At 41.9% G+C, this 12,112-nt stretch overlaps 1 protein-coding gene across 8 annotated transcripts in view; it reads right to left on the reverse strand.

Moving 5' to 3' along the window:
- KIAA0319 (KIAA0319 ortholog) overlaps positions 1–12,112 on the reverse strand; it is a 54,741-nt gene that overhangs the window by 26,807 nt on the left and 15,822 nt on the right. For all 8 annotated transcript variants that reach the window (XR_006171613.1, XR_006171616.1, XM_042836055.1 and 5 more), the window contains 7 exons: positions 8,274–9,010; positions 5,917–6,100; positions 3,676–3,780; positions 2,887–2,984; positions 2,403–2,490; positions 1,841–1,933; positions 456–588 (listed from right to left, as the gene is read on the reverse strand). Coding sequence is in view for 6 of the 8 variants with exons in the window: in XM_042836055.1 (XP_042691989.1) it covers positions 456–588; positions 1,841–1,933; positions 2,403–2,490; positions 2,887–2,984; positions 3,676–3,780; positions 5,917–6,100; positions 8,274–9,010 (1,438 nt within the window). In the remaining 2 variants the exon portion in view is untranslated. The remainder of the gene's footprint in view (positions 1–455; positions 589–1,840; positions 1,934–2,402; positions 2,491–2,886; positions 2,985–3,675; positions 3,781–5,916; positions 6,101–8,273; positions 9,011–12,112) is intronic.

Here is a 12,112-nt window from a genome sequence, read left to right on the forward strand (position 1 = left end):
TTAACTGGAAGAAAAAAGCAACAAGGCAAAGGCATTTAGGAAGATAAGAACTACAAAACTTAGCACAGCATGGGACCTTGCATGGATCAGACTGCCAATACTATTGTGTTTGTCACCACTATTCAGGGGATGACTTTCACATCCTGACTTTAGTCTCATCTGAAAAAATATATATATATTCTCTTGAAGTTATTATTGCAGGAAGTAGGAGGTTATTTAATTTCTGATACCTTGATTTGCATAGGTTTGTGCTCCAGTGCATCACTATACCAGTGTCACAAAATCACTACAAGTACTTCTTAATGAAACTGGTCCCCATCAAATGAAGGCAAAGAGCACACAGAAGTAAAATGAAGTTCTTTAAGGAGGTATGCACAAGCACCAAAAAAACCCCCATCCAGCTGACATCACAGAAATGCCTGAAACTCAAAAGAAAATCATCCATGCAGGTGTACCTGAAAGTGTAATTTCCAACAACAAGGTTAGACAAGTGCAAGACAGGTGTGTCAGCAGATGCTTTCTGCTCCCGCAAAGGACCTTTAATTTCTTCCCAGTGGTAACTCACGATCTTCATATCATCTGTACTTTCTAGATGAATTAAAGAAAAATGTATCAGTACCCTGTGTAACATCAGGCTGTATGAATACTAACGTCTCTTATGCACTGATCCCTGTTTTTCTACAGTTCATGTACGATAGCTATTGAACCAGATGATGAGTTACATTTTGAATGCTTTACCACAAAAAAAAACAAAGGTAAAGTCAATTTCAGCCAGCCTCTCTGCGGATGAATCACAGAACTACAAAATGGCTCAATGATCACCTAGTTCCAAACCCTGTCACAGGCAGGGTTGCCAACTGCTAGATCAAGCACTAGATCAGTTTCAAGAGGACTCCATCCAACCTGGCCTTGAACATCTCCAGGGATGGGGCATCCACAACCTCTCTGGGCAGTCTGTTCCAGTGCCTCTTAGTAAAAAACTTCTCCCTGACACCTAATCTACACCTCCCCTCCTTTAGTTTAAAACTATCCTCCTTGTCCTATCACTATCTCTGTATAAAGTTCCTTTCCTTTCTGTTTATAATCTCCCTTTAAATACTGGAAGGTCACAATGAGGCCTTCCCAGAGCTTTCTCTTCTCCTGTCCAAATAAACAAAGGTTCCTTAGCCTGTCTTCACAGAAATGCTGCAGCCTTCTGATCATCTTCATGGCTCACCTGTGGACTCAGCTCATAAGCTTTACAACTTCCCTGTGTTGGGGACCCCAGACCTGGATGCAGTACTCCAGATGGGACAGTCTACAACTCCTTGTACATTCTACAGTTTGTTTGTTCTTAGTAAATATAAAAGCAAACCTTTGCTTAACTTTTAAACAAACTCAGAGGAGCAGTAATCAAAACATGTCAGCTCTCTATCATGGACCCAGACTGGCACAGAGGCCAGTAATGGGGACCCCAACCAGGACAGAAAGAACTTCTAAGGCCACACACTATCTCAGTTCACAAGTAGAAGGCTGCATTTTACCACTACTGTCTTGATGTGCCGACCATATTTCCACGAATACACGAAGTCAAGTAATCATGTCTTCTGTAACTAAAAACTTCAGAAAATAAAAATCTTCCAAGTGCAGCTCATTCTAGAATAAATATCATTCAATCTTATACATCCAATTAACTCAACCTTTTTAAAAACCACTTATAACTGCCCTCAAATTCCCAACGTGAATAATGATTCAGGGAACTTCTGTGCATTGAATGGAAAGAAAGAATTCCACTCAGTATGGATAAACAGTTTTTAACTGCATTAAAAATACAGGGTAATACAGGTAAGCGAGTACATACGACTGCCATCAATGAAGGTAGAAGTTGTAGGCAAAGAAACTTCTTGTACTTTGGGTGAAGCAACAGCAACAGGTGGCTGGTTAATTCTGATTGCTGTGAGAAAGATAGGATTGAAAAAAACTGTGAGGACCTGGGCAAAGATAATCTGGTAACTCTACAAATCAATAGTCCTCAGTAACCTACATCTAAAAATGACAGCTCTGCAATATCTGCTGTCCAAAGGATACAAAAGGTTACTGAAGAGCACCAGGCTTCTGCTGCAGCCCCTTCCATCTGGTACAACTCAGGAAAGACCCGTGCTGTAACATGCAGCTACAGCCAGTTGAGCACCTAAAGCCTGATCCTTGTAGCACAGAAGGTGTCACGATACTACCTCAAGCCTTGTACACATTTGGCATGATCCTAAGCTGCACTTCCTTAAAATGCTTTAAAGACAGAAAGACATGAAATACATCTCTGCATAACTGGATTTCTAAATGCCCTTGGAAGACAGATCGTTACACAAGCACGTTGTATGACCACTTGTGTTGAAGAAATTAATTCTTTCAGTCAACTGACTTACCTGGTTTGACAGTGACATTTACAAAACCTTCGCCAAAGGCATTTTCACCAGAAACTGTCACTTTGAAGGCGTAAAGTCCCACCGACAGCTGAGGCACACACAGAACAAATCCAGTTACGTGATGAAATATACAGATGCAACACGCACACAATCTGCCAATCATGCTGTAAACATAGAAAAATCTGGATATCTGAAACTTAGAGTTCCTTCCATAAATCCATACATAAGAAACACTGTTTACTGTTTAGAGGTGAGGAACACAAAGCCAACACTTAGGAATTTTTACTCTATCTTAGAAAATTATGAGGGCGCTCTGAAGAAGATGGCGTGTTTCTGAAGATCTATGAAAGAGTTGGTGATACATGCAAGTGAAGAAAACTCAAAGTAACATGAATTCCTCAAACAAAGGCACCCTTTATCACAGGTTAAATTCCTGTGAAAGAACTGAACAAACTAAATAAGCTTGAGCTTACAGTTCACTTACATGAGAGAGCTTCAGTGTCCGGGTGTACCTGCGCTCCATTTCACCACCATAGTCAGCAGGGTGACTAATTAATCTCCACTCATAGTTATAGGATGTTTCTTAGTGCAATAACACAATAAAAGAATGATCAGATTTCCCTTCTACATAAGTCCAGGCAACAAAGAAATCAAGTTCACTACCAGTCAGATAAAATGCTACAGTAGGAAATCGTGAGTGCTATTGTTTGAGACAGAAAAATGAAGCGTTACAAATACAAGTTATGCTTCCATAGTATGCTGTAACTTGCTAAAATAGCAACAGTAACAGTTTTCACAAATAACTTTAAAATCTAGCTTCACATGAAGTGAATGCATTTTACATGGCTAGCTATGAAATATGTATTCTTTGCTACTGTAGCTCAGAATCTGGTGGTTTTAAGATCAGTGTGTTCAGATTCACCTTTTTTCCCTCTCTGCTTAAAAACAAGTTGCTATAACCAGGGCAACATAATCTTTAGGTAGAAATGTCAGGCTTTCTGTTGAATCATTTGGCTAATGAATTCAGATTCTGAAAACACGAGCCATTTCAAAATGTGAAACTCAAAGGAGGAAATGCTTTCAGCAATTGGATTCACAAAAAAAACCAAAAGCCAGAACAAAAACAAAAAAAACCAAAACAAACAACAGTAGAAGGAGGAGATAAGAAAGACATCTTCCCCCTAAGTGCAGATGATCACATAACTTAGGATTCATCTGCATTTACAAGTTGGTACTGTGAACGTGTCCTGTATGGCAGGGCCATTTAACTCACCTGTTGGTGGTGGTGGGACAACAAAAGCATTCAGTTCAACCTCATTTTTGGGTAGCATCACTTGTACGTTATCTCCAGCAGACACAATAAGTTCTTTTACTGTATCTAAGACAGAATGAGAACATTATGTTTTAGAAGACAGGATGGGTATAGATTTAGTATCTTCAAGTATTATTTGCAAGAGATTAAGCAAAATTTGGCAAACAGGCAAAGATAATTAAAACAAAAAGAGATTCCCCGATACATAATCAAATAGTAATTATAATCATGACTATGGCTACTTCACTTTTTACTGAACTATTCCAGACAATTGCTCTTCCCTAAATATGAAAATTTCACCTACTTCTATGAGTTCTGATTTTTTCTGATATATCAGAGTTAACTTTGCTCTGCAGAAAGAATTACGCATTTTTCTTAATTCATTGGAATTACAGGAGTTCAAAAATGTCCAGAGTACAAAAAGAATCATCAGAATCAAAAGAAACACCACAAAACTTCATTAAATTAGCTAATAGAGTCCACCCTAAAACTAATGCCTCTTTTCCACCAGGAAGCACTACTTGTGTATTTGTGTTGCATTTCGGTAGGCATAGCCAAGAGCCCAGCTCATGGGGTCACTTTCAAAGATTCTGCTAGTGGAGCAGGGTTATCTCATAGCTAAACTGCAATTCAACCTGTGTGTCATCCAGAAACAGTTGAAAAATGTTTCCTTTTCCAAAAATACTGAAGTCCACAAACCCACTCTCCAACAGGAACATACCAAAGCACAAGTTCAAGCAAGGTTCTCACAGATCTGTTTTTCGAAGGTTTTAGATCTGTTCCTGAATACTGGGAGTCCACAGAGCAGAAGTCCTCCAAAGGCAACACTTAATGCTATCTAGACATCCAATTTAAACCCTTAATAGATGAGTAAGAGATGACTTAGCAGTGCCAGATGACAGGTCAAAACAGGGATACAGCGAAGAGGCCATGACGACACCTTCTGTCATTGCTTCTTCAATCTAAGGCTCTAGAATTGCTCACAGAAGTTGACTTAGCCATCAGCAGAGTGGAGGTTTGTGCTTCTAAAATCTTTTGACCTCTCTCGTAAGGTGAGAATAAAATGGCTAAATGAGCATGATGAGCAAAAGAGGAGACACTGTCTCCCATATTGAGATGGTAAAGCTGAGCACAAACTTGAGGCAATCCTTATACAAAGCAGTACTTACAGTGAGATTCATCACAACCTTCCATTTCAGCTGCTTCTTCCAAGTACCTTTTCTAAATCTTCTTTAGCCTGCTATTGTGAAGGAGGAGCTGCCCAGTCAACTCTCAGTGGTAATGATTATTCATTGCCTTGGAGAAAAACCCCCTTGCAACTCATCTCTTTCCATTACCTTCTACTACTACCTGGCTAGTAGATCTACATCCTGCTAGCCAGGCCATGGCAGAAGGTGCCAGGAATGTCCCAAATCAGACCCATTCTACCAGGAAGCAAAGTGCTTAGCTCTACATATCCCTCAGAAGCACAGAAAAACATATGTCTGTGCTTCTCTGACTCTTGTGGCCCTTCTAACCCTTTGCCAGGATACAAAGGAAGGGGGGAAACTTGCCAGAAGAAAGGAGTTACACTAACATACAGACAGAATTTAACACAATTACAGACAGCAAAGCGGTTAAAGACATCTTCTTCAAAGTAAGAACTTTTTGCCCTGCAGCTGGAAGTCTTATAAGCCTTTTTAGAGCTTTGAAGTCATAACATTTTTTTTCAAGACAAAGTGTTGTTCTCCCCTGTTAAGGGCTGAGCTTCCTCAAGTCCCACCTGTGTTCCTGCATGATATCTGACAGCTATACATGGTGGGAACCCTACTGAAGAGTTTCTGAGAATGAACAGAATTCTGAAGCCACACAAAAACAACAGTATGGCTAGAAGAGACTGTTGGGAAACTCCAGAAAGTCTTAGGTATTTCTCACCAATATAAAAATTAACTCATTAAGAAAATGCTCTTCATCTCTGCTTTTTGCAAAGTTGTTGCTTGAGTTGTAATTTCCCACTGATATGCTTGATCAGAATTTTGCTCCAGAAGTAACCAGCTAAAAGGGATGGAGTTTCCAATGTTACTGCAGGACTTCATGCTTAAGGTGGGATGAGGCTGCACTTGAACAGAGTTCGTAACTAAGAAAAGGATGCAAGTCTGACAGTATTAAAGCCCTCCCTGCCTCCCATTCAGCAGGCCCTCTCCAGCTATGCTGAAACATTACCTGCTTTGGCAGCCGTAGCAGGAGGTGTAAATTGCTGCAGGGGTTCAGATGGCACAGTATTACTGGAAAGCAGCATGATTCCATGTTCAGTCACATTGTCTGGTGCCACTGTAGGAGTCTGGGCTTTGTTTGACACATCTAGGGAGAATTCCAGTTTGTCTGATGGAGGGGAATAAGAAGGAACCTGAAAAATGAATTATAGGGAAACAATGTCTTAAATAAATCATTCTTTACCTTTACAGATTTAGGGGTACGCTGTTCTGGAAAGAGAATGTGGGGTTCACCTACTAACTTAAGTAGTCAGGAGGTTTTATTCATGAAGAATATCTATCAAAGAAGGAGTGTTTTGTTTCTTTCCCCCCGTCAGTCTCTATAGGAAATGCTCATTTTTTTCCCAAGCTTCAGATGCAGAAAAGGACTTTTTTAACTTTCCTCACTTCTAATGAAGTGCCCTAAATCTCTCTACTTCAGTCAACAAGCAGTGAAGTTCTTCTTAACCACCACCCTTGTAAACTGATCTAGAAATGTAATGAAAGACACAGCAAGTTATGCAGGAATGACCAAGCAGGTCATTGAAATGACCATGTTAGATTTGCCCGTCACCCCTCCCTTCTTTCAGGCCCCATCACCTTCCCAAGACACAGTCTGAATGGGACAGTATATTTTCTATACCTTCTCCCACCAAGACTTACTTCTGACCATATACCTAGAGGAAAACACTTTCCCTATTATGGCACACAAAGGCAGCAGATACCTGGGATGCATTAAAAAGAGCATGGCCAGCAGGTCCAGGGAGGAGATCCTCCCCCTCTACTCTGCTCTGGACAGGCCTCACCTGGAGTTTTGTGTCCAGTTCTGGGCTCCCCAGTACAAAAAAGACAGGGATCTCTTGGAGAGAGTTCAGTAGAGGGCCACAAAGATGATAAAGGCCCTGGAGCAGCCCTGTGAGGAAAGGCTGAGCAACCTGGGTCTGTTAGCTTTGATAAAAGAAGACTCAGAAGGGATCTGATTAATGTTTATAAATATCTTAAGTGTGGGAATCAAAGGGACATGGCCAACCTCTTTTCAGTGGTCTGCAGGGACAGGAGAAGGGGAAACGGCCATAAACTGGAGCACAGGATGTTCTGCACCAATATGCAAAGGAAATTCTTCACAGTGAGGGTAATGGAGCACTGGAACAGGCTGTCGAGTTGGGTTGTGGATTCTCCTTCTCTGGAAGGATTCAAGACCCGCCTGGATGCAGACCAGACCTGTGCAGTCTCTGGAAGGGATCTCTGGAGATCATCTACTCCCACTTCTAGGCTATGATGGTATCTCAGCTAGACTGATCTCAAGTCTTAAGAAACTTGCAGTTTTACATGCACACACACACACATTCCTTCCAAGAACATCAGTTGCCTTCTTCACTTGTCTTTTTCTTCCCTACGGCAATAGCAAAAAAAAAAAAAATTGGCGTTTTTACAGCAAGAGAAAGGCAACTGTTGGTTACAAAACCTGCTGGAATTAAGGGAAATCCAGACACTGCTTGATTTCCCCTGAGGCATGACAAACACAGCCGACGCTGGCTTTACTGCCTGTTCCAACTTTCCCACTGATCCCATTCTGTTCTGATGGAGCCAAAGACTATTTAGAACTGACCAAATCTGCTAACATACACAGGGAATAGGTGCATCTTTCTTAGGTATCTACATTAGGTTTAAAGTACTTAACAGGTTTTAACTTTGGCTTTTCTTATTAGCAGACACTAGAGAAAGATTCAGACATTTAAGGAGAACAGACATTTACCCAGTTTATGTGGTCCAAAAAAAAAAATCAAACCAACAGAGCAACCAACACTGTCCCTTCTTATAAACCTTTCTAAATGTTCTAAAAGCATTTTAAAAGCTATTTATTCAGCTCTATTACATCTACAACACCTCTTTAGGCATTTACTAACGTGAATCCCGTAGAACAAGATTTTGTTGATGGAGGAACTTATGTTTACTGGTCTTGGCCTTTGGATGCTGACAGGACCACTACCATTACTAAGCTTATGACCTGTAATTGAACATCAAGTGATAAGAAGGGCAGAACACCAAACCAGTCCTCTTTTACCAGGTTCAAGCCTTGCTGTCAGAATAGCTCCAAAGAAACCCAACAAAGTCTTTGAAACAGTCCTGCTCTTCATCATCTGAAAGAGAAGTGTGCTTCAGTGATTCATCTGCCTATAAGATAACCCTCTCCACTTCAGCCTTTTCTGCACCCTAATGGACTGTAACTCACTTGAGTTTCAGGGTTATGTTACAAAACTACAAGCTTGCTGAACAAAACAACTGTTGCGTGGCATCACTTGCCTGCTTCTCAAGGGGAACACATACCTTTTCTTGCAAAGCATCAGCAGGCTGTGTAAGCATCTCAACAGCTGCTCTGCTTTCATATGTCTTCCCAGGGAACGGTGTAATCTCTGGGAGAGAAGACAGCCTCTCTGTGGAGTGCTCACTGACAGAGCTCAATTCAGTTGCGTTTTTACTTAGAAGGCTTTCGACCTTTCCAGCTTCCTCTTCCTGGTTTTCTCCATTGTCGCTGACTGAAGTGTTGAAGCCATTTTCACCTGCTACCATCAGGCCCCAGTCAGCATAATCCGTGCTCTCCTTCTGATCGTGTCTGAGGCTCACCTGAAAGGGGTCCTGCTCCAAATCTTTATAATCATCTATGTATTCAGGTATCTCCTCAAGGCTGAGTTCTTTGCCAAGAAAAGACACTTCCTCAGATGGCTCTTTCTGACGTCCCACAGAGTGCACGATGCTTGGGATCACCTGCCCAAATCCCAGCAGTGAGGCTGGCCTCTGAGAAGGTCTCAGCACAAATGTTAGATAGGACTTTACCGTCTCAATTGTTTTAGGTTCGCAGTTCTCTTTGTGCTGGCAGTTCACAACGTAACAGCGCCGTTCAAACATCCAGGATAAGTCACAACCAGAGAGGTCACAACACGCCGTGATGCATTCAGACACTGATGCAGCATGAGGAACTCGCATAATTTTAGTGGTTTCTAAGTTGGGAGATATTACTGCACTTGAATACGTGGCTCCTTCTCTGCACTGCTCGCAATAGGAACCTGGAAAAACAATGCCAGCATGAAGAACAGCACGACAACAAAAACTAATATTGTTTTCTATAACCCAAAGGGGATTATGGCAGGAGACAAGAAAAAGGCAGATGCTACCCAACTTAAATAAACTCACTGCTTTTAACCACTACTTTTCTTACAGCATGCCCATTTGCAGCAGCACTTGTACTGGGTGGGATTTCTCAACGTAGGATCTTAATCTATTTTACAAAGTCTTCCTTATTCACTTGATACAAATGCCATCACTAAGAGATCAAAGTTAGGTGTAATTCTATAAGCAAGAACAGAGCAGGGAAGAGGAAAAAAAAAATCATGCGGTACTTCCACCATAGCAAAGTGAGCAAAAAACATGTTTCACAGCAAAAGTTGCTATTAAAAAAAAAAGAAAAAGGCAGTTACATGTCATTGCTCCAACTGAGAAAGAAAGCAGCTAGGATTTATGGTTGAGACACCAGATATCTCACTTGAACTTCATGGAAGGTCACCCACATTATTGCTGGACTAAATATAAAAGATCTGGAGATAGGGAGGGGAATTCCCCAAATTTTGCAGCTTTCACCATTTTATGAGGAATCCTAAGAGCTTGCTCCCATGGTGCGAATACTTACAGCTCCACTGCAAAGGAAGGAATGACACTAGATTTTCAGAGAACATCAGAGACCATGAGCATGAAGTGTTTAAACTGAGCATGAATCAACGTAAACTATATCGTTTTCTACATCTTCTCATTCCATATGTTACAACTGCAGTTCAAAATCTCTCCAAAATTCAACTTGAGGAACCTGATCGTGCTTCAAAAAATTACTGAGTAAAACCAGCAATTCTTTTTAGCATTGTTTTCAATCAGGCTTGTTAACTCAGCCATGAAAACATCATGCCACTACTGTGGAACTAACACAGTAATGGAGGACAGTGTTTGACCTGCCTGCCTTGCAAGTCATAACATGGTTGTTAAGTGAGTTCTGGTGGCAGAAAATGCATTATTAGTGATAGCATTGGAAAAAGACTGTTTAACTAATGGATTAATGACTGCTCAACTTCAGACAGGGCACCCAGAGGAGCTCTAGATTAAAATGCTGGAGTTCTTCTCTGAAGGGCTTGTACAGTATGGGGATTAAGTAAGATGAGTGAAGAGATCTGCATGTAGTAGCAGGGCTAAAATATTTTTGGGAAGACAGCAACACGGTGGCACAGTTGTTAAAAGTAGAGTGTTGCAAAAGAGCATTACAGGCCCTTAAAGAAGGTCAGGCTGAGAAAACAAGGAGGGGGGAGCAGCCACTGAGGCTCTGGAGCATGTCCAGACAAGGGCAATGAAGCTGGTGAGGGGTCTGGAGCACAAGCCTTATGAGCTGAGATTGTCTAGTCTGGAGAAGGCTCAGGGAGACCTTATTGCTCTCAATAATTAACTAAGGGGGGATGTAGTGAGCTGGGCTCAGCCTCTTCAGACTCTACAGACAGCAACCTCATCATAGGATTCACTGAGGACTTCAGCAGCCTCAGTATTTGCTGGAAGGGCAACGCACCCAGAGAGAAGTAATCGAGGACGTTCCTGGAGTGCATTGATGACAACTATCTCCTCCAAAGTGAGAGAAGCCAATAAGAAAAGGTGCTTTGCTGGACCTCACACTCACACCAAGGGACTTGTTGTCAGAGGTGGTGTTAGGTGCAGTGAGCATGAGATAGTGTAATGCAGGATCCTCAGAGCAGGGAGAAAGAAAGCTCAATAGCAAGCTCACAACACTGGAATTCAGGACAGCAGACTTTGGCCTCTTCAAAGATCTGCCTGGAAGAGTATTGTGGAATAAGATCCTGCAGGGATGAGGGGCCCAAGAAGGCTGGTTAATATTCCAGGATCACCTCCTCAAAACTCAAGAGCAGTCTGTCTCAGTGAGGAGGAAGCCAGGCAAAAACGCCTTCATGGATGAACAACAAGCTCCTGAGTCAAACACAAAAAGGAAGCACACTGAGGGTGAAAGCAAGGACAGGTAATCTAGAGGGAATACAGAGACACTGTTGGAGCATGCAGAAATCAAGTTAGGAGAGCTAAGGTTAAAAGAGAAATTTAATCTGGACAGGAAATTCAAGGGCTTCTTCAAGTACATCAGTATCAAAAGGAAGACTAGGGAATATTTGGGGTCTTCACTGAACAGAACAGGGAAAACACACAGGACAGCTAAAAGTCCTGTGAGGTCAGAGTCTCAGAGTCTACAGGAAAGGCAAGGAATATGCACTCTTGTTAGTAGATGATCAGGTCAAGGAACACTTAACTAATCTGGATATCTGCAAGTCTGTAGATGTTGATGAGGTGTACTCATGAGAACTGAGGGAGCTGGCAAATATTCTTAGGCCACTGTAGTCTTTGCTTGATTGCAATGGCAAGAAGTGTAGAAAGACTGAAAGAAAGTAAATGCCTCTTCTATCTTCAGCAATGGCAAGGAGGACCTATGGAACTACAGGACAGTCAGCCTCACCTCAACATCTAGGAAGGTGATGGAGATAATCCTGGAAACCAAGCACATAAAGGACAGTAAAGTCATGAGGAGTGGTCAGCATGGAGTCACCAAGGGGAAATCATACCTGACCAATCTAATGAGCTTCTATAATCAAACTAAAAGCCAAATGGTTGAAGGGGGAGCAGTGTATGTTGTCTTCACAGACTTCAATAAGGCCTTGGACACTGTCCCCCTCCTAGCAAAGCTAATGAAGTATAAGCTACATGAGCAGGTAGTGAGGGGGACTGAAAACTGCCTGAATAGCCCAGAGAGTAGCAGTCACTGGTGCACAGGTTAGTTGGAGGCCAGTAATGAACAACACAGTCCAGGGATCAATACAATCTTGTACCTTTATTAATGACCTAGATGATGGAGAAGCGTGCTCATGGCAGGTTTAGAGGTGGCACAAAACTGGCAGGAGTGTCTAATATGTCATAGGGTCACAGGCTACAGAAACAGGCTGAACATCATCAAGGGGATCAACATCATATGGGGAACGCACCAGATAGAAAGCAGCTCTGCAGAAAAGGACCTTGGAGTCCTTGCAGACACCAAGTTGAACGTGAGGTAGCAACACACTCTTGCTGCTAATGATAAC

Source organism: Centrocercus urophasianus, unplaced genomic scaffold (assembly GCF_019232065.1).
Source record: "Centrocercus urophasianus isolate 14NV4802_14NV808 unplaced genomic scaffold, USGS_Curo_1.0 seq_11, whole genome shotgun sequence".
Taxonomy (NCBI): Eukaryota; Metazoa; Chordata; class Aves; order Galliformes; family Phasianidae; genus Centrocercus; species Centrocercus urophasianus.